The sequence below is a fragment of the Euprymna scolopes genome, chromosome 12 (assembly GCF_053919585.1).
Source record: "Euprymna scolopes isolate OS-2025 chromosome 12, ASM5391958v1, whole genome shotgun sequence".
Classification (NCBI taxonomy): Eukaryota; Metazoa; Mollusca; class Cephalopoda; order Sepiida; family Sepiolidae; genus Euprymna; species Euprymna scolopes.
In genome coordinates, this window is record NC_136493.1 from 87,911,251 (window position 1) to 87,937,676 (window position 26,426).

General features: G+C 33.2%; 1 protein-coding gene across 1 annotated transcript in view; it reads right to left on the bottom strand.

Annotated features, from left to right (window-relative positions):
• Window positions 1–26,426, bottom strand: part of LOC145291405 (actin-related protein 2/3 complex subunit 2-like) — a 117,192-nt gene that overhangs the window by 40,818 nt on the left and 49,948 nt on the right. Inside the window, exons 2-3 of the mRNA XM_080137212.1 lie at window positions 9,899–9,933; window positions 8,037–8,095 (exon numbers count right to left, since the gene is read on the bottom strand). Coding sequence (XP_079993338.1) covers window positions 8,037–8,095; window positions 9,899–9,933 — 94 coding nt within the window. The remainder of the gene's footprint in view (window positions 1–8,036; window positions 8,096–9,898; window positions 9,934–26,426) is intronic.

Consider the following 26,426-nt stretch of genomic DNA (forward strand, 5'->3'; position numbering starts at 1 on the left):
CCAGTAGTTTTGTGCTCTGGTATGCACATGCAAGTGAGGAGTGAAAGTATTTCCACGGTTTGAATGCATCGAAATTTTAAAATTATAACTTTTCCTGATGAAGACTAATAGAATTTAAATGTTTACGAAAAAAATTTTTTTTAATCTGCATTTTGACTAGTCTCTAAACTATAAATCAGATCGCTAGTATGAAAAAAAAAAAAAAAAAAAAAGGATCAAACAGAAGAAATTAAATTGTTGCATAACAATGCGGATTTCCCTCGGGAATGAAGAAAACGTTTGTATAGCTTACTTGACATAAGTATATTTTATAGTACTAAGCTTTATTCAAATACTGAGCACTGCTGAAGTAAATCCTAAAAGTTATGATACAAGTGTTTTTTATAAGTGTATACACATGAAATAGTTAAGAAATATGTATAAGCACGAAATACTTATCTGTAGGTATAAAAATAATTGTTAATATTCATCAAAAAATAAATATTGCTATACCATATACATTAGTATAATAACATACTTGTATATTCGTTTTAAAAAAATATAGGCCACTATGAAATAATTGGGATCATTAAAGAAAATCTAATAATAAAAGAAGGAAAAATTAAAGATAGAAGAGAAAATGGAGAAAGAGAGGGCGGAGGCAGAAACAGTAAATAGGGGATACGGAAATACATATATAAATAGATATAAATAAAAAATATTACCTACATATATATTACTTGATTCTGATATGTTGTACCTACTTATAATTACTATTTACCATCTCATCCTATTCCTTCATTCCCATTTCATTACTAAATGTCATTAAATATCCACTTTTTTTCTATATTTGTATAACGCTGAGCCTTCTCAACTGATGAGAAGCATTTAGCTTTGAAATGCCATGGCTTAAAGAAGTTCTTTTTTTTTTTTTAATTTCCCCTTAAACTTTTCCTTATTGTTCTGATGATATAATAAAGTTATATATAACTTTTATTCCTTATGTGTTGCGAATTTTAGTCCAAAACTGGCACACATTCGAATATTACCACCAACACAATTTTTTATAATCACAAACACATATATATATATATATATATATATATAATTAAAATTATTTAAAAACCAGAAAATACCAAGGAAAATTTTATTAAATGATAAAACCATCTTTTAAGGGTATGTTAACACCAAAAGCCCTCCCCCCACACCCGCAAAAAAAAAAAAAAAAAAAAAAGATTTTATCATTTAATAAAAATTTCCTTAGTATTTTCTGTTTTTCAAATAATTTTAATTTATCTACAAAATCTCTTAAGATGTGAGAACAAGTCTCTCTCTCATATATATAGTGATTTCATCTAGTATTTATAATTAACTAGCGAGGGGGGGGGTACTTGGCGTTGGCAAGATGTGGAGGGTAAATCAAAACAAAATGGAAAATAAAGAATAAGCAAACGAAAAAGAAATGGCATAAATAACCCTGTTTAAATGTTAAACTTCGTTTAAAAAAAAAAAAAATTAAAAAAATTAAAAATCGAAAACAGCAGACATGATGGAAAAATATAAAAAAAAATGAAGAAAAAAAATGAAGAAAAAAAATGAAAAAAAAATAATGTAAATAACCGTTCCAATATTAAAACTTTAAAAATCGAAAAAATATATATCCAGTATCTAGGCTTGAATGTGCAATCTTAAGATAACGATGCTGCCACTATAACGACTGGTCAATGATCGCATCAGCAAAGTTGGGTCGTTTTTTTTTTTTGTATATATATATATATATATATATATATATATATTTTTTTTTTTTTACATAAACGTCACCACTTATCAAGGCCGATAGGCCACTCAAGGATAAGGGTTAAAGAGTGTAGAGTAGTCAAAAGGACAATATAGTAATCGATAGTAATGGAAGTTCGGTAAATTTGTTAACTTAAGTGGAACGGCTCATCAGAAATTTGTTCACGTTGGACTTGAAGACAACAATATTATAGAAAGCTGGAAAGCAGGAAAACAGAAGACAATTCCACAGGCGTGCAGTTCTAAGAAAGAAGCTTTGATCATGGAATCTATGTTTAGGTTTAGGTACAGATAAAGAGTGGAGAAAATTATTGATAATGTTTTCAGCTAGTCTAGTGTTTCTTGTGAAAGTTTGGCGAGGGGGAACCATAGATTGAAGCTCAGTTGAACACTTTCCATGAAAATAACGATAAAGCAGAGACAAATTCGCAACATCTCTTCTGTGAGACAGAGGTTGCAGCGAAGAGAAAAGGACATCTCCCATCAGGCCATGAAGTCTATTTTGAACCCTATCAAGGCAGGACAAGTCTTTTCTAGCAGCTCCTGCCCATATGTGGCAACAGTACTCCATCCTTGGACGTATCTGGCTCTTATATAGATAGAGAATTGCATCAGCAGTGAGATATCTACTGGATCGATAGAAGGATCCCACCATTTTTCCAGCGGCCTTGGCAACAGATTTGATGTACGTATTCCATTTAAGATCAGGAGTAAAGGTCAAGCCCAGAAGCCTGTCAAAACTTGAGGCCTCCCCAAGACGAGAGCCATTCATTTTAATTGATGCCAGATGGGGATCAGAACGTTGATGATGTAAAGATAGAAGCTTGGTTTTAGATGCATTAAAAGTAACCAGCCACTCCTTTCCCCCATTGTACAACGTGATCAAGATCAGAGGAGAGAGAATCGGAGAGAACTTGGTCGTTTACTGTCTTAGATGTGCTACCATAGATGGTAGTGTCATCATCAAAAATGTCTACGAATGATGTAAGGATGTGATTTGGAAGATCATTAATGTAGATCAGGAAAAGAGTTGGGCCCAGGATCAACCCCTGAGGGACTCCAGCATTTATACTGTGAGCTTCTGATTTTCGCCCATCAACTACTACTCTTATGAACCTATCAGAGAGAAATGATTTAATAATTGAGAAGACATTTCCAGCAATACCATAGCTGGAGATCTTGTGAAGTAAACCTTTATGCCATACCCTATCAAAAGCCTTTGATATGTCAAGAGCAATTGCCCTAGAAAGGTTGCCTCTGTCGAGAGATTCGCTAATCCTATGAGATATAACTGTAAGCACATCTGCTGTAGATCTAGCAGAACGGAAACCATATTGTGTGTCACTAAGAAGGTTATTTAATTCAAGAATGTTTTTTGCGCATGTGTGTTTGGCTAAATTGTCATGAAGGAACGACTTTGCTACCCCTCCCCATAAAAAAATGCCCAGTTGAGGGTGAAGGAAGTAATGTTTTTAGCCCATTTTTCTATATTTGTCGTTCAAAGGGTTGAGCTTCAAAAAGAGACAGATCTCGTGAAAATCCGTCGCCTCTGTGGAAAGTTTTAGGTAGATATACAAACATACATTTACACCGTTTTTCTATTTATAATAATTTTTTACTTCACCCTATAAGGACAGATGGTGTCCTCCCTTTTCTCTCTATGTTAGCCATACTCGACTTTTCAATATCTCCATGTATTACGGCTTTTCATGGTTTTTCTAACCTTACTTTTAGTGGGCAACATGTTTTACTTTTGTATAGTTTTCCACATTTATGTGGAATCTCTTGTACAGTTCTTAGTCATGATTTTTTTGACCAAAACGTGAAAACACTAACCCGAATAATTCAAATATGAATTATCAATCCTTATCTAAAAAAAAAAAAAATCACAAATATAATGATGCTGCTGCAACAGTTATTTTATGGAAATTGTTTGAGACAAGGCATGAAAACACTTGATATAAGGAGCTAACAAAAATGAAAGATGGTTATCACAAACACAGGAGATGCCTATTGGTCTTAGTCTTAAAAAGACCAACGCGATACATAGAGGAAAACAGTCAGCAGGAACAAAGTTCCACAAGCTTGCAGTTTGCGGAATATGATGCTGTATTACAATGAGATATAAAAACAATGAATTGATGGAGACCACTACACCAACAAGTCGAACAGCTGGAACAAAGGAAGCAGGGAATATATCAAACAATTCTGAAGAACACATGCCATAATAGTATTTATAAAAAAAATGACTGAGGCTAGCAACATCACATATGTGTGAGAAAAAGATTGCAATGAAGAAGGGTGGAGATCAAACAAATTACAGATAAGTTTCTGCACTTATCAAGAATCTTCAAATGGGACAAGAGATTCACCAGCTTAAATGACAGCAGTACATGACCTGATAGTAGATTTGCCCTCTCCAGTGTGAGAAAGTGTTTAGAGCTATAGAAAGAACTGATTTTACATGAAGTAGAAAGAGCAATGGATTTAATATATGAACTTCAAGAAAGATTTGATAAGAAAGAAAAACCCAATATGTTTTAGAGTCGATTTCTCAGAGTAGAGCCGTCCATAAGAATCTCCGGAAGAAAAGGCTATTTCTACTATTAAAAGACAAGAGCCAAGTCTTAACAGGATTAAATGAAACAAGCCATTTTATACGTCAGTTCATAACGGAACCCAAGTTTTGGTATTCCTTTTTTAAAAACAGTTATTTTAGTGCGGCATTTCACAGCAAACACGTTATTAGTTTACTCGTCTTACTAAAAATAAAAACTATGGAACAACAAAGCAAAAAAGATCAAACACTAATGTTTAATGATTCATTGTCTGCACATGGAATGAAATGTGAGTGGCCTTTATGTATTCGCCTTCAATTCTCTTATAAGGTAAAACAAAAAAACAGTGTAGAAACCATCTCAAGATTGGCAGGTTGGGTTAGCATTTTGGACGATACCTGCAGAAATGGGTGTATCAAGTATCGGTTGTGTCAATATTTATAATGTAAAAGAAAACAGATGCCAGTCATGGTGCAATGGCGCAGATACAGTTATTACTAGTGCACAATGCAAACTCTGCTCAGTTGGGGATAAAGATCTACCACGAGTATTTTGAATCACTTTTATAGTCTTGAGAAATGTATGAATTCTGCTGTCCACCTACTATCACCTATGCAGTAAATAGTAGGGTAGACTCCAACCTTTATTAGATAATTCATCTAGGAGAAAGATAGCATTTTTAAATTATACTAATTGTGACGATTTTTTTTTTACTACCCCTATAAACCTTCTTGAAAACCTGTCATAAAATACAAGAGAATTTTTTTTCTATGAAAATCTTCCCAGACAAGACATGAAACTCCTTAATGTTCAGAGCTATCAAAAAAAAAAAAAAAATTATCAAGTAAAAAAAAACAAAAAACAGCTGTTTAAATATTATATGAATAAATTCTGCCTTAAAAAACAATTTCTCCTTTGTCAGAAACAAATAAGGGAAGCTAGAGTTACAAGGCTGTCGGAAGTAAACCCAACATCCACTTTTTACTCTCTTTGCTTGGAAAGACATGGTTGCTGGCATATTAATCTAACCGAGTAAAAGAGTGTGCGCATATACATTCTGGTATGAAAAATTTGACAACAATTATAAAAACCATTCGTAAAAAAACACATCAGCTTGAGCTAACAAATAATAAATAACATTAAATCATACTTTATTCTCTTTAAATTAAAAAGAAAATATTTTTCATGATGTAGCAGTCGTAGAAATAAGAGTACCACAAGGTGGGAGGGTGGGGGTACAATAAGAATCCAGATCTAAATTTGGATGGATACATTTTCGTTCATCAGTGATATAAAAAAAAAAAAAAAAAAAAAAAAAAGGAAGGTTTAAATCAATTTAGTTAAGAACGTTGGTCATTTTTTTTGTTTTCTTTTTTACTCAACTTTTGTTATGTCAATTAATTGGGGCAATGTTTTCTCCGGAATTAGTTATGATAAAATCAAATTAGTATGGGGCTCTGTAATTTAACACTACAATTTATTAAGAAACTTTAGTTGGGACTCCGTATATTAAAAACTCATCAGCATCATTGCATATATATATATATATATATACACGCACATATATGAGAAGGATGTTGTAGTTTCTTGAAACATTGTACGTAGTGTGAAAGGAGTTGTGTTTGAAGGCTATGTCAATGCAGTTTGTGGGGAAACACCATGGACATGAGTTAGTACATAAATAATAACAATATTAGAAGGAATTTCAATAATTTTCAATTATATTATGTTTACTTAGCAACATAATGTGTCGTACATGATGATAGGTGTTGATATCCTTAACTTTCAAAGGTAGAATCTCTTCCTCAGAGGAGAAAAACTGTTTCACAATGCTTGACTTTGTTTTAAATTTTATTTATTTCCAGAAGTCAGTGTCGCAGTAGAGCTGTCAAATCAATTTTCAGGATAAGAGTTGCGATGAATATTAAGTATTGTTAGGAATTACTATTGCTTTTTGTTATGTATATAAATGATTAGTTGTTGCATGTTACACTTATAATTACTTAGGAGTGTTAATACCTACTGTGTTAGTGCAGTGTTTATATCCGTCTTCGATAATGAGAATCATCTAAGAGAAATAACTGTCCGTGTAAGTATATTGGTTCCCTTGTTTAAATGTATACATCAATATGTATACGCATACATATATGTCCCTACACACATATGCATATACTTATTTTATTATTTTATTGCATTTATATTTGTTTATTTTTATATTTATTTTTTTATTCTATTTGTATGTATATATTTTCACTATATTTCATCTAACCTTCTTATTAATTTAGTATATGCTAGCAAAGATACCCACGCTTTGCGGGATTAATGTGAATGTTGTAAGAGCCTCACCAAATATGACTGACCTTGACCTTGAAAAATGGTGTTCACCATCTCCGAGTTGGAAACCATCATCATGTAAGGTTTAGTCATGATCAGCCCAGTAGTGCAAGCTGTAGGAGAGTTGTACAGACAGACACACACACATGAACGCTACTAATTTAAAGCATACATTATACAAAATTCATGATCAAATTTGGATTATTTTTAGCCACCACTCTTAATAGAAGTTTAATTCTACAAAATGAAAACCTTTTGAAACCCATAACTTTAATTTTAAAAGCAATAGTTTTCAGTTTCCACTATTTTGATTGCATTAAAGTATTTGGGGGCCAAACCTCTTACACTTTTTAAATGAATACTGCATGGATCATAAAACGCTCCAAGTTCTATCTTTAATATTAATCAGATTTAAACCAAAAATATTTTAAAAAAATAATTAAAAATTGTGCTCATCGAGAGACATTATCAACATTTTAACTTTTCAGTTTTTAATGTATTTCCGTAGACTTTTCACCATAAAGATGTTTTAATGGCTTTGAAATATTTTGAGATGTCTCTTATTAAACGTTTCGAGTATGTTTAGTTATGAACCCAACGCTGGAGAAGTATTTCACTGAATAATTACAATATATTGCAATCATCGACGTGTTTAATAGTCTTCTTTAATAGATTCACATTTTTTTTTTTTTATTGTTTTACTGGTAGTCAGCTAAACTTAACTGAATGGACATTCGATCCATCGATCAAAAAGCTTGTTTGAACTGAAGAAAAAGAAAAGGCTTCATATAATTGAACTCAAATAAATTGCAGAGTTTTTATTGTTGACTGATCAGAAAAATTTGAATTTCTATAACAATGTAAAAAAAAAAAAAAAAAAATTTCTTTCAGTTGGAGAAGTTATTGTCAAAATTGGATTGAATAAAAAGTTGGTTAAAAATGCTGCCACATTCACAAATCAAATACAGAACAAATATTTTATGCAAATATTCAACAGTTGAAATAACGTAAATAAATCTGCAGATTCAAAACATCAACCATAACTGAATGACTAAAAGTGAAGATCATTTCTCAAGACTTTTTATTAACTCCATCTCAAAACAAAAATACAAACCTAGTCAAGAAAACTGTTTAAAAAAAATCCATGATCTTTGTTACTTGGGTACATTAAATTTTTGTATAGAATATTTATGTTAAAGACTGTGCATTAATTTGACATTCAATATTCATGTAAATTGAATGTTTTTGTTTTTTTGTTAAACAATATTTTAACACATCTCTTCAAGATTGAAATTGTTCAGTAGTTTTATTCCACAAAAAATAATTTCTATTTGTGTTTTGAAAAAAAGGAACAGAAAAAATACTTACCCTAATTATTGTTTTTTGTTGATCTGGATTCGATATATGGTATAGAACACCATCAAAATCTAAAAAGATAAGAAAAAGATTTTTGATTTTCATGCGTTAAAATAAAAATCATTGATTACAATATTTTTAGGGTATCAGCTGCGGTTTTCTAAATTTTAAGCTCAAGTCATTTCTTAATTGCTAGCAATTTAATTAAATTTAAAAAAATAAAGAAAAAACCTATTCATTCTTAAGTGTATTTAGCAATAAAAATGCTTTTGCAAATTTAAGAGTGACCATGGATGGACAGAACTTCATATAGATGCACAAGAGGAAACCCATTTGCATTGCCATGATTATGTTTTGTCAAAGGTGTTTTTGTTTTCGAAGAGGTTCTCAAGAATCAGCACTATTATTGCTGCTATACAAGTATATCAGATTGTTCCGGTTTAACAGCCATGTTGAGTTCCTATCTTTCAAAGATTGGCTTCAACCATCACTTTATCTTGCTCTGAGAAGTCTCAAATCATAACAGAACTGTTAAACATTGGTTGATATGGTCATCAATATAAAAAGCATAATTCAAGTCCACTTCTTTTCCTATTTTTTTTGGGGGGGGGGGGGGGCACTGAACCAATGTTAAGTTTAGTAGCTGACACAACATCCTTTAGCTGTTCTGCTTCATTTCACCTTCACTCATGCGATCAGTCATTAACCATACCATACACGGTATAATCACGTTCACGGTTCTTGTTAGAATAGTGAAGTTAAGCAACGTTGAGACTGGTCAGCACTAGATGGGTGACCATTTGGGAATACCAAGCAATGTAGGGGAACAGACACCTACCTGCAAGAACTGCAAAAACTATGTCATCATCTCCACTAACCAGGATATACATGTGATTGGGGAGATTCGTGAATTTGATATTTCCATGAAACTTCAACTAAGGTGAATGCCGCTTCATTCATTTTATAAATTCACACCAGTAAAGTTTGACATTGTCCTTAAACATATCAATGAATCCACCTTTTTTATATCTCTACGCATTAAGAATCTGTGACATTTGTTCAGATATTTTATTCGTGAATATAAATAAATCTACTTCTATTGTCATAAGCATGGTTTTAGCTTTTTTTTGTTTGTTTACCTCTTAAGAAAAAAGTGCATGTTTCAGTATTCAGCCTGGAAAAGTTAGGACATCCAGAGAATTTACTATCCTTAATAAATGCCAACCAGGCACGACGATGCACCGCTGTAGTAGATATAAGTTTGACAAGCTCCATAGAAGTGAAGGCCCAGGATCAGCTCGGTATCCTGTTTCGCCATGGAGATGAAACTTCAAGAGTCTGCTTAGAAATTTTACATTTATAGGAATCAATCGAATCCTCCCTCCTACCCACAAATGGATTTGTAGTTTTGTTTCATTAAAATCGTTTAGTTAGTTTTGTACAGAATTTTATACTTCAAGTTTTTAATATCTTTATTGATTTATAGATAAATTTGCCCGTAGACATTTTGCAAATCATCTGTAAACAATAGCGTCTATCTATTTAAACGACAGATGGGACCCTGACAGGAACTACTACTACTCGGGTCAGACTGGATTTGAGAGTAACTAATGGCAGATTAGGGCCAACTATACAGGCACCAAAGATCCTAAATTAAGGTCATACTCAAGACTTTCCACCATCCCATATATATAACTATGCAATGAATTGGAACACTATGAATCAAAATGGTTCAAAATTAAACCAACTTTACAGAAGGAATTTGCAAGTTCAGAATTTTTAAAATTAAAAAACATGAAAGTCAAATGAATACAATCGAAAAAAAAAAATGTCATTTGGATTCATTGAAGACAAGAAAGAATGGATTTGCTTACCTGCAATAGTTATATTTACAGCTTCGGGTTTGACTCTGAAAAAAAAAAAAAAAAAAAAAAAAAATTAATAAAATAAATTTAATAAAATAAATTTAATAAAATAAAAAATTCATTTGAAAAAAATGTTTCAATGTAATAAATGCAAATAAGTCTTGCTAAAAAAAATAAATCAATTCCTACAATACACACAGCTGACACATGTCAGATTCTCTTATAATACCTAAATACCCACATCATTCAACTTCTGTAGAATTAATGGGTTAAAATGCAGATTTATATGATATGGCCATGCTTGGAATTTCTCTTGCCACGATCTGAAACCTATTGCATAAGTGGAGGGTTGTACTGTACTGTATAATGAATTGAAAAATTATAAAAAAAAATTTGTAAATTTGTTATTTTACAAATAGTAACATTTTCAGATTGTTTTTAGTCATTTGTATTACATCTTAATAAGTTGTATAACTAATACTCTGAATTAAGTCTTATAGTGTTGTTTGTTGCCATTTTGTTATCTAATCGAAATTATTTTTAAAAAATTTTTTTAATCAAAAAGAATTAAATGATTCAATATTTTCATTCTGATCAAATAAGGGATACAAAACAATTGGATGGACATAAATTTAATTGCAAATTTTGCCTTTTTGCAATCAGTTTTTAAATTTTTATCATCTTTATTTAGGGGAGGGGCATAATTTAAAATCTCTAGTAAAAAAATTCACAGGCAGTTTTATTTGAATTCATTTTAAAATCAGTCAAGAAATACATCTATATAATATTCTGCTCGTTATTTCTTTGATTAGTCCATATGTTATGCTTTGAAAAAGGTTAAATACAATTTTTGAATGACAAACAGCTTTCAAAAAAAAAAAAAAAAGGCCAATCTGGCAGCCCTGGACAAATATATGAGAGCATCCCTTTGATGTAGCCTCGTTTTCGAATATCATCATTATAGTAATGGTGTGATAAAGGAACTTGTAATTTCGACATGCAGCAGTTCTTTACCAAAGAAAGTCAGTAAAATGTTAAGTAAAAAGGGAACATTCAAAAGAAATAGGGGGAAAAACTGTGCCAAGAGATGCTGAACTGAATGAGTAAATTAAAATCTCTTACAATGTAATTTAATTATTTGCATTGAATTATGTAGCACAATGTTAATTTCGGAGTATTTATTAATTTATCTCATTCTATATATAATCAGTTCTATATTTAAAATACAATGGACACTATTTTCATAGAAATGTTAATAAACACATATTTGGTGAGTGTTATTGGTTTTTCTGTAAAAAAAAAAATTTTTTTTTAAAACTAGTGTTTTGCGCTATCCAGAAAAATATCAGCTTTATCAAAGCATTTGTTGATCAAATATATTTAAAATTCCATAGAATTTCCATAGATTCTACTAGTATGTTTTAAACTCTTATTTTATCTTAAAATTCTTGTGTTCATTTACTAGTCACCACATATTAAGGACCACAAGTCACTCAAGGTCAAGGATTAATGGTGAGTCAACACCGTGATGATTGGTAACAATGATTGGAATCAAGTCTAATCAAGGCAGTAGATTTCATACATTTGAGAATACTATCTAAAACAACCATTTTTGATAAGTTGCAATCATATATATTTTCTTATAAGTTTGTTCAAGCTGGGGATGGGGCATCCTGCTGGATGCCAAACATTCATCTGCTCTCTTATATATTCCAACCGAGAGACCACCCCTATAAGTGCAACTGTTTTAATCACTTTCACACTTAGTTCACAGGGTATATTTGCCAAGTAATTTTAAAAAATTATTTTTCAAGAGTCTAGTTGCTCCTATAATTACCTGAATAATGAAAATCTTCCTAAGATTTCAGTTTCTTTTCATGTTGTATACAAAACGTTGGTATTTCATCTTTTTCGTTTTAGCTCTATTTAACAGCATCATAGGGGACACTACCTTCTAAGGTTGCTTCTTTTCCCTTCTTATCCCATATCACTATGTCAAATTTAATAGTTCCATTTTCAAGGTACGTACGTAGCTAGCTAGATATATATGTATAGATATATATATATATATATATATATATATATATATATATATATTGAATTTAGTCGTGATCCTTATGATAGTAATTTTCCTTCATTCGAAAATATAGTAGCATAAAATTCTTCATGCATAACAATCTGGACATTTTACTGCAGTTTCATGGTGTTACTGCTATTCATAAGTGGATTAGTAGATGTCTCTATATTATTGTAGATGATGTCTGAAGATTCTGATTTGGTAAAACGTTGATAGTAAAGTTTTGAGTTTTACTTATCTGAATTTACATCAGCATCATTTTTATATAATTTTTTTTCCCCCCTCCAGCTTTATTCATTCGAGCAAGTTGTTTAGAATTTTCTATTTATATAATTTGCGTTTGTTTACGACAACGGTAAATCAGAATATGGTTTGTTTACGTCTCTGTCGGAATGATGGCAACTATCTCAAAAAGGTCAAACCGCCAATCAGGTAGGATCTGACCATTTCTTACACGGACAACAGTTCTTCCTTGTATGTGATCACAAGTCTAGTAGAAATCATAAGAGACAAAATTTGGTTTGAATATTATTTTTTTTTTTAATTTTGTTTATGTATTGCATTGGCAGTAAAAAACTGAAAGCTTAATATCATTTCAAATGAAGCAAAAAATATATTACCCGGATGTCATTTTGCTTTTGTTAAATAAGCGTTTCATTACAGTATTGTTTTTTCATCTCATAAACAAAAAAAAAAATCTCAACATTTTTGCCCTGGAACTACAGTCAAAATAGGAAAACAACCGAACACTTCCTATGCAAATCTTTAACGCTCATCACTTACAGCAGTTCCTAAAGCGTGTTTCACAAAAGTATGCTTCTATTTTGTCCATTTATAAATTATTATATGTAATCGGACTAAACTGATTCACTGAAGTAATTACTCTAATAAAACACAGAAAGCTTAATATCATCTATAATATAAATCTCATCTGTCTGTTTAAATTAGTGGTGGGACGATTAATCGGAATCGGAATCGTTAATCGTAAGAATCGTGTATTTTGGGAGGTATCGGAATCGGAATCGCATCGTTAAAAAATACCTTAATTTTCCGATTCCTTCATTACGATTCTTTTAGTCTGATGTTGAAAAAAAGAAAAAAATGTCCTGATATTTCTAATCGCAAGAGAGAAATGTAGCATGTTATAAAAAGAAACCAAAGAAATTCATTACTAACAGGGCAATGCTTAGTGCCCCCTCCCTTACAAGATTCATTCATTCAGATCTATTGTAATCAAAACTACAAAAGAGTTAACTTGAAAAGAAGTATGCAGGGCTCTATATTGCGAGTAAAAATTTTAAAAAATACGCTTATCTTTTTGGTGACTGTTTTTTTTTTTACTAACAAATCTTCTAATACTGAATGAAAATGCTTTTTCAACTTATATTTTCTTAAAATAAAACGAGCAAAGTCAAATTATTTAAACAGTAAAAGGTTTAATAGAACAATATACTTTTTTTTTCTTTTTTTCAAAGAAGGCTTTTGAAAGAAATATCTCTAAAATGAAATTGATCACGTTGTATTATTTCGCAAAATTTTGAAATTTGGACCAAATGAAAATTCGTTGAATTTCTTGAAATCTTTTTTTAACTCTTTGGTCCACGACTTAGCAAAATTACCAACTAGTCACTCAGAGCAGTTTTATTAGTGAGGGTCGAAATCGCAGTGTCTTTTTTTTTTTTTTTTTTGCCTAAGTCACCATCTAGGTGTCACCAATTTTTTTAACCCTCCTACACTTCAAAGAGTAAATACAATATATACAACTAAAAAAAAAATTTTTTTAAATGCCGATTCTATTTCATGAAAAATTCTTTTAACTAGAAATTAAAAGATAGCTGACTGACAGCAACAGGAGCACTGGTTAACTACTGAACCACGTGGAAAGGTGTGGAGGGGGAGGAAAAAAGGAAATTAAATGATGATAATAAATTATGATAATCGTCTTTGAAAGGCACTAAACTCCTAAAATTTACTTCTTTAAAATTTAAGGCGGCATTCCCCGGCGATTTTAAAGAACTCTCTCTCTCAAAAAAAAAAAAAAAAAAAAAAAATTTAATTTTTAAGGTTTGGGAAAGATATATTTATTATAACCGAATTCCTGTATGAAGACTGGATCTACTTTATTGGACGTTAATTTGTGAGATAAGTAATTTTTCAATGTTTAATATGTTTTTAAAGTTTCAATTATCAATTAAATTTTTTTAATTGCGTTTTATTTTCAATTTATTTTAAAAAAAACAGGGTTTAAAATGTATTTTTCAAGGTAACAAGCTTCGAAAGAAGTCTAATAAAAAAAAAATCACTTAAGTTTTAATTTCGACAACCCTGAGAATTTAATTATTAAAAAAATATTGAAATGTGACATTTTTTTTTTAACATTTCTATTAGTTCAATTAATTTTCTTTCAATAATTCATTTCACTCAACAAACTTCACCATTTTTTGTTTTGTTTTGTTTTTCTTTTATCTTTTTCTGTAATTTTGGTAATTATTTTTGCTCAATTTTATCTAGTATTTCATTTGTTTTTATAGTGGTATCGTTTTTATATGTGTTCCTTTGATATACCCTATTTCAAAATTAGTTTGGCTAAACTTATTCTTCACGTTAGAAACAACGTGTAAAAGCAATGAAAAGGTAAGAAAAAACAATAGGTGTTAACTACACTTTGTGAATTATGCACGTTCATTTATAAATTATTAAATTAAATATTTATCTTTTTTTTATATTTAATTAGTATATATGAATATTTTTTTTATTTAATTCATTAAATCTGTTAATTATGAGGACCAAAATAATGAATTGTGTTAATTTATTCTCTAATTTTCTTGTTTTTGTTCTGTTATATAAATTCTATTTTATTTGTTTTTGCTCAGAAAATTAATTCTATTTTCTTTGTTTTTTTTTTCTGTATTCCAATTAAGTAAAATAAATTTTCTCTAAAATAAATTTTGCTAATTTTTCCGTTTAGTTTACTATATAATAATTTTATTTAAACCAAAACACGACTGTGTAGGCATAAAATATCTCTTCCAAAGTTAGAGAAAATATTTGGGAACTACCCGACCATAAGCATAAAACTACCTGGTATATTTCAAAACAATAATTCCCTAGGAATCGGAATCGGAATCGTACTTGGTATCGGAATCGTTAATCAATATTTTCCTGGAATCGGAATCGGAATCGTATAAAAATTAGGAATCGTCCCAACACTAGTTTAAATGTATGTATGTTTGAATGCCTGCCTAAAACTTTTGACAGAGGAGACGGATTTTCACGAGATCGGTATAGTTTTGAAGCTAAACCCTTCGGATGACAAATATCGAAAAATTGGCTAAAAACATTAATTCTTCACCCTCAACTGGGCACTTTTCTACAAGGAGGGGGGGTCGCTTTTTTCACCAATTATCAACAAAAGATATTCCCTCTTTTCGATTGATTAGTCTTAATTTAAATCTTTGCGACTTCCAGTTTGGCAATGGACACAACGACAAAGACGTCACTTTTTTTTTTTTTCACGTTCTTTTCCTTCTTCGTGGTACAGGTTTAAGCCTGCCTGCCTGCCTATTACTATACTATTTTTTTTTTTTTTGCTCAACACACACTTCCAAACACCCGGGCACTTCGGCTAGTTTCAATGATCTGATGAACGACTTTCATGCTAGTACATTTTTTCAGTTCGACAACAGAAAATATCACCCGAGAGTCATCTTGCTTTCGTTTTTAATAAGTGTTTTATTACGGTGTTGTTTTGTCATCTTGTAATAAAGTAATCTCAATATTTTTGCCTTGAAACCAGTCAAAATAACCAAACATTTCCTATGCAAATTGTTAACGTTCATCACTTACAGCAATTCCTAAAGTATGTTTAATGAAAATATCCTTACATTTCATCCCATTTTACAAATTGTTAGTTGGATTAGACTAAACGGATTCATTCAAATAATTACTCTCATAAAGGTAACAAAGAATTTCACTCTCCTGCAATTAAGTCCTTCCAAAATAACTCATCACAGGAAGGAAATGACCCATTTTAATTAATATTAAACCACAGTTTAACCCTTAAATGAGTCACCATTGTGTATCTTCAAGAAGAAAAAAAAAGTCATTCTATCAAAACAAAAAGACGATTAACAATTCCAATATGCAACATAATCAATAAATCTGTGGGGAATTTTATATTTTATAAGTACCACTACTATAACAGAAATTTAACAGAAAAAATACACAACATCACCATTATATTGTTTATTAGTTACGCAAAATATTTCATTTTTACTAAGCAAAATATAGAATATCACGCATGTCAAAAATACAAGCGTTCAAGCAACACATACTTTCACATAGACAATCCTTCATATCATTCCATACCCTCTGAATACTGACTATTGCCAACATGGAATTGAATCAGTAAACCTTCTAATAAGAGATGACCCAGTATGCCCCATCTTCAAAAGTTAATTGAGTTTTGGCAACTATGTTAGTGATGTCTCAATTTCAATTTTTGGTGATGTTTTACAAACAAGTAGGGGATGAGACAACTTTATCATAAAAAATTTCAGGTCAATCAATTGCATTTTCCAAAGCTGCTAACTACAGGGGGGGGGAGGGGGGAAGTACCGAAGAACTTCGAGTTGGGTAAAAAATTAAACAAATTGGTCAGTTGATCCATTTATGGCCGCCCCCCACAACTTTATTTTGCAATAAAAATACTTAGAATTTTTTAAATTGAGGAAGGTGTCAGATATACTATAGGTAGATTCAATTGTGAATTTTCTCTTATTCAAATTAATGCCATAGATCAGTACATAAAGTAGAGGTACATGAGATAGGTATCTACAGCAATACTAGTTCCGACTGCTTAACAACCATCCTATTTGTTACTAATAATACTTTGATCGTTGAGCAAAAAATGACAAAAAATATACATTATGGGATCTGGGTTTGCGATAAAGCTGGATACAGAATTTCTTGACTTAATTTACTTTTCTGGACAATTCTGAAACATGGACAGGCACTTTTTTTCTTTTTTTTTTACTCAGGCATCACCACATTATCAAGACCAAGAGGCCACTCAAGGATAAGGGTTAAAAAGTGTACAGTAGAAATTGGACAATATAGTAATCATTAGTAATGAAAATTCGGTAAATTTGATAACTCATCGAGAACTTATTTACGTTAGACTTGGACACAACCATATTGTAGTCAGCCGGAAAGCAGAAGACAATTCCACAGGCGTGCAGTTCTAAGAAAGAAGCTTTGTTCATGGAATCTACGTTTAGGTTTAGGCACTGATAAAGAGTGGGGGGAATTATTGATAGTGTTTTCAGCTAGACGAGTGTTTCTTGTGAAAGTTTGGCGAGGAGGGACTATAGATTGAAGCTCAGTCGAACACTTTCCATGAAAATAATGATACAGCAGAGACAAATTCGCAACATCTCTTCTGTGAGATAGAGGTTGCAGGGAAGAGAAAAGGACATCTCCTACGAGGCTACGAAGTCTATTTTGAACTCTATCAAAACAGGACAAGTCCTTTCTAGCAGTTCCTGCCCAGATGTGGCAACAGTATTCCATCCTTGGACGTACCTGGCTCTTATATAGATAGAGAATTGCATCAGCAGTGAGATATCTACCGGATCGATAGAAAGATCCCACCATTTTTCCAGCGATCTTGGCAACAGATTTGATGTATGTGTTCCATTTAAGATCAGGAGTAATGGTCAAGCCCAAAAGCTTGTCAAAACTTGAGGCCTCCTGAAGACGAGAGCCATTCATTTCAATTGATGCCAGATGTGGATCAGAATGTTGATGTAAAGAGAGAAGCTTGGTTTTAGATGCATTAAAAGTAACCAGCCACTCCTTTCCCCATTGTACTACGTGCTCCAGATCAGAGGAGAGAGAATCAGAGAGAACTTGGTCGTTTACTGTCTTAGATGTGCTACCATAAATGGTAGTGTCATCAGCATAAATGTCTACAAATGATGTAAGGATATGATTTGGAAGATCATTAATGTAGATCAGGAAAAGAGTTGGGCCCAGGATCGACCCCTGAGGGACACCAGTATTAATACTGTGAGCTTCTGATTTTTGCCTCTCAACTACTACTCTTATGAACCTATCAGAAAGAAATGATTTAATAATTGAACAGACATTTCCAGCTATACCATAGCTGGAGATCTTGTGAAGTAAACCTTTATGCCATACCCTATCAAAGGCCTTATATATGTCAAGAGCAATTGCCCTAGAAAGGTTACCTCCGTCAAGAGATTTGCTAATCCTATGAGATATAACTAAGCACATCTGCTGTAGATCTAGCAGAACGGAAACCATATTGAGTGTCATTAAGAAGGTTATTTTGTTGAGATGGTTGATTACTTCTGTATTTAACAGATTCCAGCAACTTACTCATGACGCACAGGAGACTTATTGGCCTGTACTGAGAGGGGGATGAGCGATCACCTGAATTCTTAAATACAGGGCATACTGATGAGATTTTCCAGGGTGATGGGAAGCTATTCTCCTTAAGACAATGTTTAAACAGTTTTGTAAGTATGGGCACTAGTTCAGGTTGAAGTTTTTGGAGTACTATAATTGGAATACCGTCAGGGCCAGCTGCTTTACTGGAATCAAGGTTTTTGATTAGCTTGGCAACATCACATACAGATATACGTATATCACATAGCATGTTTTCTGATACAGGCGGAAATATTGGGGGTTGGCAGCCTTGGTCGCAAAGGGTAGAATTAGCTGCAAAGTTCTTGGCAAAGAGTTTGGCTTTGTCTGATGCTGACGAGATTACCTCAGGTCCATTGATGATAGTTGGGATAGAGCACACGCTTCTGTTCAGGATTCTTTTTTTTTTTTTTTTTTTTTTTTTTTATTACATTTTCACCCCAAACAAGGCAAATTGCCACTTTGGTGTAGGGGGCTACTATCAGGGGCAACAACTACTGGGGTACTATGTAGGGATTTGGGCAGCAAGGTGTCGGTTCACGTTACACTTGAACTTCTGCACGTCAGTACTGTTGGGGAAGCAGGGACCTGGAATGGAATTCCAGAGTCTTGCGGTTCTGGGGAAGAAACTATTGGAGTAAAAAGATCTTTTACATCTAGGGACCTCTACAGTGTGGGGGTGGGATCTAGTAGCCTGTCGGGTTTGTCGAGGGTGCTCGCGTCGTGGGGGCACAAGTGATTGCAGTTCATCAGAGCATTCACCACTAAAATACTTGTAGAACAGGCAGAGGGATGCAACATTTCGTCGATGGGACAGAGGCTGAAGCTTAGATGCCAGTTCAGGGCCTATCAGATTTGCGACTCTCTTTTGAACCTTGTCAAGGAGCGAGAGACTAGTAGCAGATGCACCAGCCCAGATGTGGCAGCAATACTCCATACATGGGCGAATGGTGGCCTTATAGAGGTACAGGATACTTTCGGGTGTTAGTAGTTTTCTAGCACGGTAGAGAGAGCCTACCTTTCTTGCAGCGGCCCTGGCAATGCCTTCAATGTAATTGTTCCAACTCATGTTTCCTGTGAACGTTAGGCCAAGGAGTTTGAAAGAAGGACTCTCAGATAAAGGGTCGTTGGCCATTGCTATTGGTGGTAGAGAGGGTTTCTTGTAATTATTGAATGAAACTAGTTTAGTCTTGGCAGCATTGAACGCGACCAACCACTTTTGTCCCCATTCCACTACAGATTGGAGGTCTTCCTCTAGTGTTTCTGCCATTTCTTTAGAAATGTGTTCATTCGTCTTCCTGTCGTGTCTGCCATAGAGTGTAGTGTCATCAGCATATATACCCATCTCAGAGGCAATGTTGTCGGGGAGGTCATTTATGAATATCAGGAACAATAGAGGTCCAAGGATAGAACCCTGGGGCACTCCCGCATTTATATCATATTGTTTAGATGTGCGACCGTCGAGGACTACCTGGATTTTTCTCTTATCTAAGAAGGATTTAATTATGTTAAGTATTCTACCAGTGATACCGTAAGATCTAATCTTCCTGAGGAGACCCTCATGCCATACCCTGTCAAAAGCCTTAGATATATCTAGAGCTACCGCTCTGCCTTCCCCCGCTTTGTCCAGTGATTGGTATATACGTTCAGAGATCACGGTGAGGATGTCTGCTGTGGAACGGGCTTGTCTAAATCCATATTGTTTGTCAGTCAGTAGTTTAGCATCTGTAAGATGATGGACTAGAGCATGGTTAATTATGGTCTCAAATATTTTGGCAAAAAGTGGGAGGAGGCTAATGGGGCGATAATTTGATGGGTCTGTTCTTTCGCCAGAATTCTTGAATACTGGTACAACAGAAGCAGTTTTCCAACAGCCCGGAAAGCAAGCTTCATTAAGACATTTGTTGTAGAGTTTGGAGAGAACTGGAGCTACTTCGGCTGAGCACTTTTTTAATAGCACAGCTGGGATAAGATCGGGTCCACATGCTTTTGAGGTGTCAAGGTTTTTTATGATAGCATGCACCTGAGCAGGGGTGGTTTTCAGATCGTCTAGTGTGGCGTCTGTCCGCATAGGAAAGTCAGGTAGGGGGTAGTTGGAAGGGTCCAGTGTGGAGTTTGAGGCAAACCGACTGGCAAGCATGTTAGCCTTGTCGGTTGCTGAGGAGACAACCTCGTGATTGTTGGTTAGTGGGGGAATTGTTGATTGCCCATTATTTACTACACTGTTGTAGATTTTCCAGAAGTCTCGAGTTCCTAGTTTTTGTGCTTCGATGCGCTTTTTAGTGGTTTCCGTAAATTCTCTTTTAGCTGTCGCTATTTCTTTCTTAACGTTATTTCTAGCTTCTATATACTTCAGTCTGTTTGAACTGAACTTATGTCGGTTAAACCTACGGTATGCATGCTGCTTTTGAGTAATGGCAGTTGCACAAGTCGACGTAAACCATTGGGGAGAGTGGGGCTTACTATAAAATTTCCGCATGGGAACATGCGCTTCGATTGCAGTTTTGAACCAGTCAGTGGTCTCGTTTGCACACTGTTCAGCAGGGAGAGAGAAAATATTTTTCCATGGAGCATCTAATTAGTTCCCTGATGGCTTCCCAGTCAGCCTTATTATAATATCTCGTTGTTTTGAGCACTGGCTCTTCAGTTTTGGGACTAGAGTTTAGGGCGATTTCAACCATTATCACTGCATGATCAGCGTTCCCGAGTGGGCTGTGGGCCTTCGCTATGCAGTCATCGGGAACTGTGGTCAAAAACAGATCTAGAAGTGATGCGTGTTGTTCTTCCTGGTCAGGGAAACGGGTTGGAAACGTAACAATTTGTGATAGGGAGTGAGATATAGCGAAGCTATGGGTTGTGCTGCCCGCTGCATCTGTGTGAGTAGAGAATCCAAGCCAGTTTTTGTGGTGGACATTAAAGTCACCAAACACATGTATTTGTGCGCTAGTGTCGAGGGACAGTGTCGTGTCTATGCTGTCAGATACTTTGTTTATTATGGAGCAGTCCTGAGTCGAGGGAGAGCGGTAGAGAAAATAATAGTAGCTAATACTGTGTTGCACGTTTAGTCTAAAGCACATAAAGGCTTGATCATCTGTTTCTAGGTTTGTTTCTCTAGTCAAGGGAAGGGTATTACGAATGTAAACTTCAAGTCCGTGCATATGTCTGTCAGAGTCCTTACGGCAGAGTGGGAGATATCCAGGCATGTTAAAGTGGTTAGAGGGAATGGAGGAGTGTAGGTTAGTCTCACTTAGTGCTAAGATATCCGGGGTATTTGTTAAGAGAAATGCTTCAACATCAGCTAAGTTAGTTCTAAGCCCACGGATATTTGTGAATTCTGTTTGCTATTTGCCAAAACTGGTGGGAACCAAGCCGCTGCTCAGCTACTTTGGACTTAATGGATTGAGCATACAACTCTCTTGCATTCTTTATTACTTTCTTACAATGGTTGCTGGCAGTCCTGAAAGCGGCTTTAGTTTCCATACATCTATTACGTTGGAAGCAGTGGAAAAAGTGATTTCTGTGCACAATGGCAGCAGCACATTCTGGAGAGAACCATGGCTGGCTGTTAGGTTTTTGCTGGAACTTTTTCGAGGGTATGAAACGGTCTATACCTACAATTAACCATTCTGTTAGGTCTGATACTATAGAGGACACTTCTTTTTTAAACATGGAACGCAGAGGTAGACGAGATATAAATGTACGGAAGCTATCCCAGTCAACCTTAGTGTATCGATGGAGAGGTACGTCTGGGGACTTATTACATTTCATTTTTATCTTAATTGATACAACAGAGTGGTTGGAAGATCCAAGAGGAGACAGAACAGAAACTGAACATAGTTCAGGGCAAGTTGTGAGAAAAAGGTCTAGTAGGCTTGCATACTGGCCGTTATTGTCGGGCACACGGGTGGGTTCATGAACAATCTGAGTGAGGTCATAAGCAATGGAGAAATCATGACAGAACCTCCCCTCATCATCGGTCTTGTTTGAGTGGGTCAACCATTCGACATTGTGAACATTGAAGTCTCCACATACGTGAATGTTAGCTGAAGGATAAGCAGATAGGACTTGGTCAATTTTCTCAGATATGCTTTTAAAGATAGTAACTCCGCTGTTGTGGGGGCGATAGAGAGTAAATATAAATGCAGTAGTGTGAGCTAAAGCAACCCGGAAACACATATAGGGTAAGCTAGGATCTTCCCTGGAGATGTCCCTACGACATGGAAAGCCATCTTTAATATAGGCACATATTCCATGCCCATGGCGATCTTGGGGGTCAGATTTAGAAGTTAGAATATCCTTTAATTAAATTAAAGCAAATTGTTATAAAATCATAAAAAATTTTACGGTAATGTCTTTAAGCTAAAATTATTAGATGAAAAATAAAACAGTTTTCAAAATTTTGAGTCTTACAAAAGGATTTGCTAGGAATTTTAAAGCCATAAACATTTTATTCAACAGTTTAAATATTTTCAAATTCAGAAGGATCATAAAATAATTTTTTTTTTTTTTTTTCATCTATTATTATTTATCTGTTCTTCAGATGCTGCACTTCAATTTCTTGTTCTCTGTCAATGGAGGAGAAATCCTTCACGACTGAGACAATTTTTATTTTTGTTCCTTTTCTCCACGTTAAAAAACGACCCTGGTGTCTAACTGTCCCGTGGGGAGGCATAGTAAATAGGAACAATAGATCAAAATGGCCGACTTATGTAAAATGAAGTCCAAATGCATTCTAATAAATTTAATTTCGTAATTTTTTTTTTTTTAATAGGATTTTTAACAAGCTCCTTTTGGTATTTTATGTTATTACATTGACTTTAATAAATTTATTCATAGTAAATAAAAAGAATATGTAAAGTTTCACCAAAAATCGGTGATAATTTTATTGATGTTTTTGCATATGAGTTATTAAAGGTTTTGTCATATTCTTAAAAACAAAAGATGGCATCAAAAATAGCAATGAAATTGCATTCTCTCATAATTCTTCTTTACAAAAGAATATTTTTCTTTAATCCTCCATTCCTACGACCATTGTCACCTATTCTTACTTACTTGGAATCATGGACTCCCTCAAATGCACAGAAAGATTTCATCTGATGTCACTATAGTTATTTACGTTTTTGTTTTATTTGCAAACCTAATGTTTCAGTAAGTTAATTGCTTTAAAAACATTTTAAATCATTACAACAGAACATGCATTAAACATTGGACAAATCTTGAATATTAAGAGAGAGAAAAAAAAAAAGAATCTTTAATCTCTCATCTGGAAAATTCAGCTACCACCATTTATCAAGACAGAAAAAAAAAATACCAGTAGTCTAAATGAACAGATTTATTATAAATAACATAAAATTTCTTTTCTCATCAGACTTAAAATTTGATGCAAATGAAGGTTTCTTTTTACCTTTGAGAAAGATATTCAAGTTTTATGTCATTATTTTTGTTTAGAAATATTACATATGACTCAGACTTATCTTTCTTTTAACAAAATCTGCTTTTTCAAGCATCAATAATTCTTATCCTAATATTAATAATGTACAATCCAAATAGAATCAACCATAATATTAAAAAAATAAATAAATCAATAAATAAGTACAGGCCATCCATAAGAAACGTTATATATATATATATATATATATATATATATATATATATATATATATATATATATAAAAGAAAAAGAACATCATTAAGTGGTGTACATCATATCGATGTTACTTTTCTAGTGACACCATGACAAAGAAAAGTAAACAGAAAAACCACAAACTTTTCTATAACTTAAGATGTTATATTGTCAAAACTTAGTTGATTTTAAATAAATATTTATTTGAAAGAAAAAAAAAAAAAATTCTGTGTTGTATTGGCTTCCTAGACTCCAATTCAAATTTACACAATGTTTACACTAAAATCACTAATATAAATATTTTTATTTTTATAAAAATTTACTACACAAATGCATTCATGTACAAAATCGAAATGAAATAAAATAAAAAGGACTCACCAAATCTTAAAAATTCTAAAATTCAGGGGACTCTAAAGAGCAAGTCATTTGGCACTGTACTACACCTCTCTCCCCTCACAATCTCCACAACAAAAACGGGGGAGGGAGGTAGAGAAAGGGAAAAGAAAATGTAAGGATATCATTTACAGTCTTGAAATCCGGTTAGTCAGTCAGACATGTGCACTCCAGTTGACCAGACAGAAAAACGGGGAAGGGGTATTATTACAAACAAGATAAAAACAGAAAATTTTGCAAAATAGTGAAGGGGGGAAATAGATACCACATTAAAGATTTTTCTATTTTTAGTTTTAGAGTAACTTAAAACTAGAGAAATTTTAATAAAGTTAGCATCAAATTGATATGTTAAACCGAGTTTTTTTTTTTTTTTTTTTTTTTTTTAATGTAACAATTTATATAAAAAGACAAAAATAGTTTCAATTACAAGTTGGTAAATCTTGAAAGAATATAAAACAGTAGTTGATGCTATAAGACAATTCAGATTGAAGGATTATGACGTGATAGAAAAGTGTAGCAACAGCGATTAAAAAGATTTAACCCTGCTAAGGAGTAAAAGAAAATGGATTAAAAAATAAATAAAATAAGATACAATAATATGCTTAAAAACAGCGGCTATAAAAATATTTTCTATTTTGTAATGTACCTATTTACTATGCCTCCCCACGGGACAGAGTTAGACACCAGGGTCGTTTTTTAACGTGGAGAAAAGGTACAAAAATAAAAATTGTCTCAGTCGTGAAGAATTTCTCCTCCACCGAAAGAGAACAAGAAATAGAAGTGCAGTGCAGCATCTGAAGAACAGATATTACACTTTGATCTTGTCCCGAAGGTCAAGGTGGAATTCTATTTTGTAATGTAACCGAGTTATTTTACTAAGATTAATTAAAAACCAACGTTTTTGAAATCATTAAATGCCAGATATTTCAGGTTTCGAATTTCATTGTTTTATCCACCAATTATCACAAATTGCAAAAAAAAAAAAAAAAAAAAAAGAAAAAAAAAAAAGAAAAGAAAAAGATTTTTTTAATAATTTAAGAAAAACTTCATTTGAATTTGTCATTAAAACTAATAACCTGACATTGGAGAAAGGAAAAAAGTATCTAGATAAAATCTTGTGCTTCATCTATTTCTTTATCTCCAGTAATCAAGAAACGGACCAGATGTATAGCAGATGTGCACTATACAAATATAACAGATGTGGTGACCTATAAGTTTTAAACGGCAGCAAATAGTGAAATTGTCTGAAACCACTTATAATGGTTTAGTAATAAAAAAAGCTCATTTTTATTGTTAAAACGATATTTTATTCTGTGCCCGGCGTTGCCCGGGTGTTTGGAGGTGTGTGTTGAGCAAAAAAACAAAAAAAAAAAAAAAGTGGTAGTAGACAGGCAGGCAGGCTTGATTGACGGGGTGACACGAAGGCGGAAAAGAAAGTGAAAGAAAACGTGACATCTTTACCGGTATGCCAGGAGAAGTGAAAAGCATTCAAATTTAACGATGTCAATCAATGTTTACTTGTTAAGTGAATACGCAGGTGCAGAAATGAATGTTGGCTGAAGGCCAGTTTAGCTTTCCGCTGTTTCATTTATTTGTTTCCCCACGATGTTGGGGAAACCAAGCTCCCCCAAAAGAGGGGGAGCTCTCAAATGAATAGCAATTGTCCGATATGAAGGGTATTCCCCACATTGATCAAAGCTGATTGCCTTCAAGACGTGCTGGCCACGAAGGTCAGCGAGTTGATTTGATTTGATTTAACTTTGCTTTATTTATACGAAAAAGACAAACACTGGAAAACAGGTTTTTTTTTTTTTTTTTAACTTGCTCAAAATAAATGTAGAGATGACGACCGTTTGCAAATCATAAATATTACAATCTAGAGAGAATATAAAAAGTTCTAAAATATAGTAACCCTAACCCCATACGAAAAAAGCCTTTGCTGGACATACAAAAACGTGAGCTGCCGTTTTGCCTTTTTATATATATATATATAT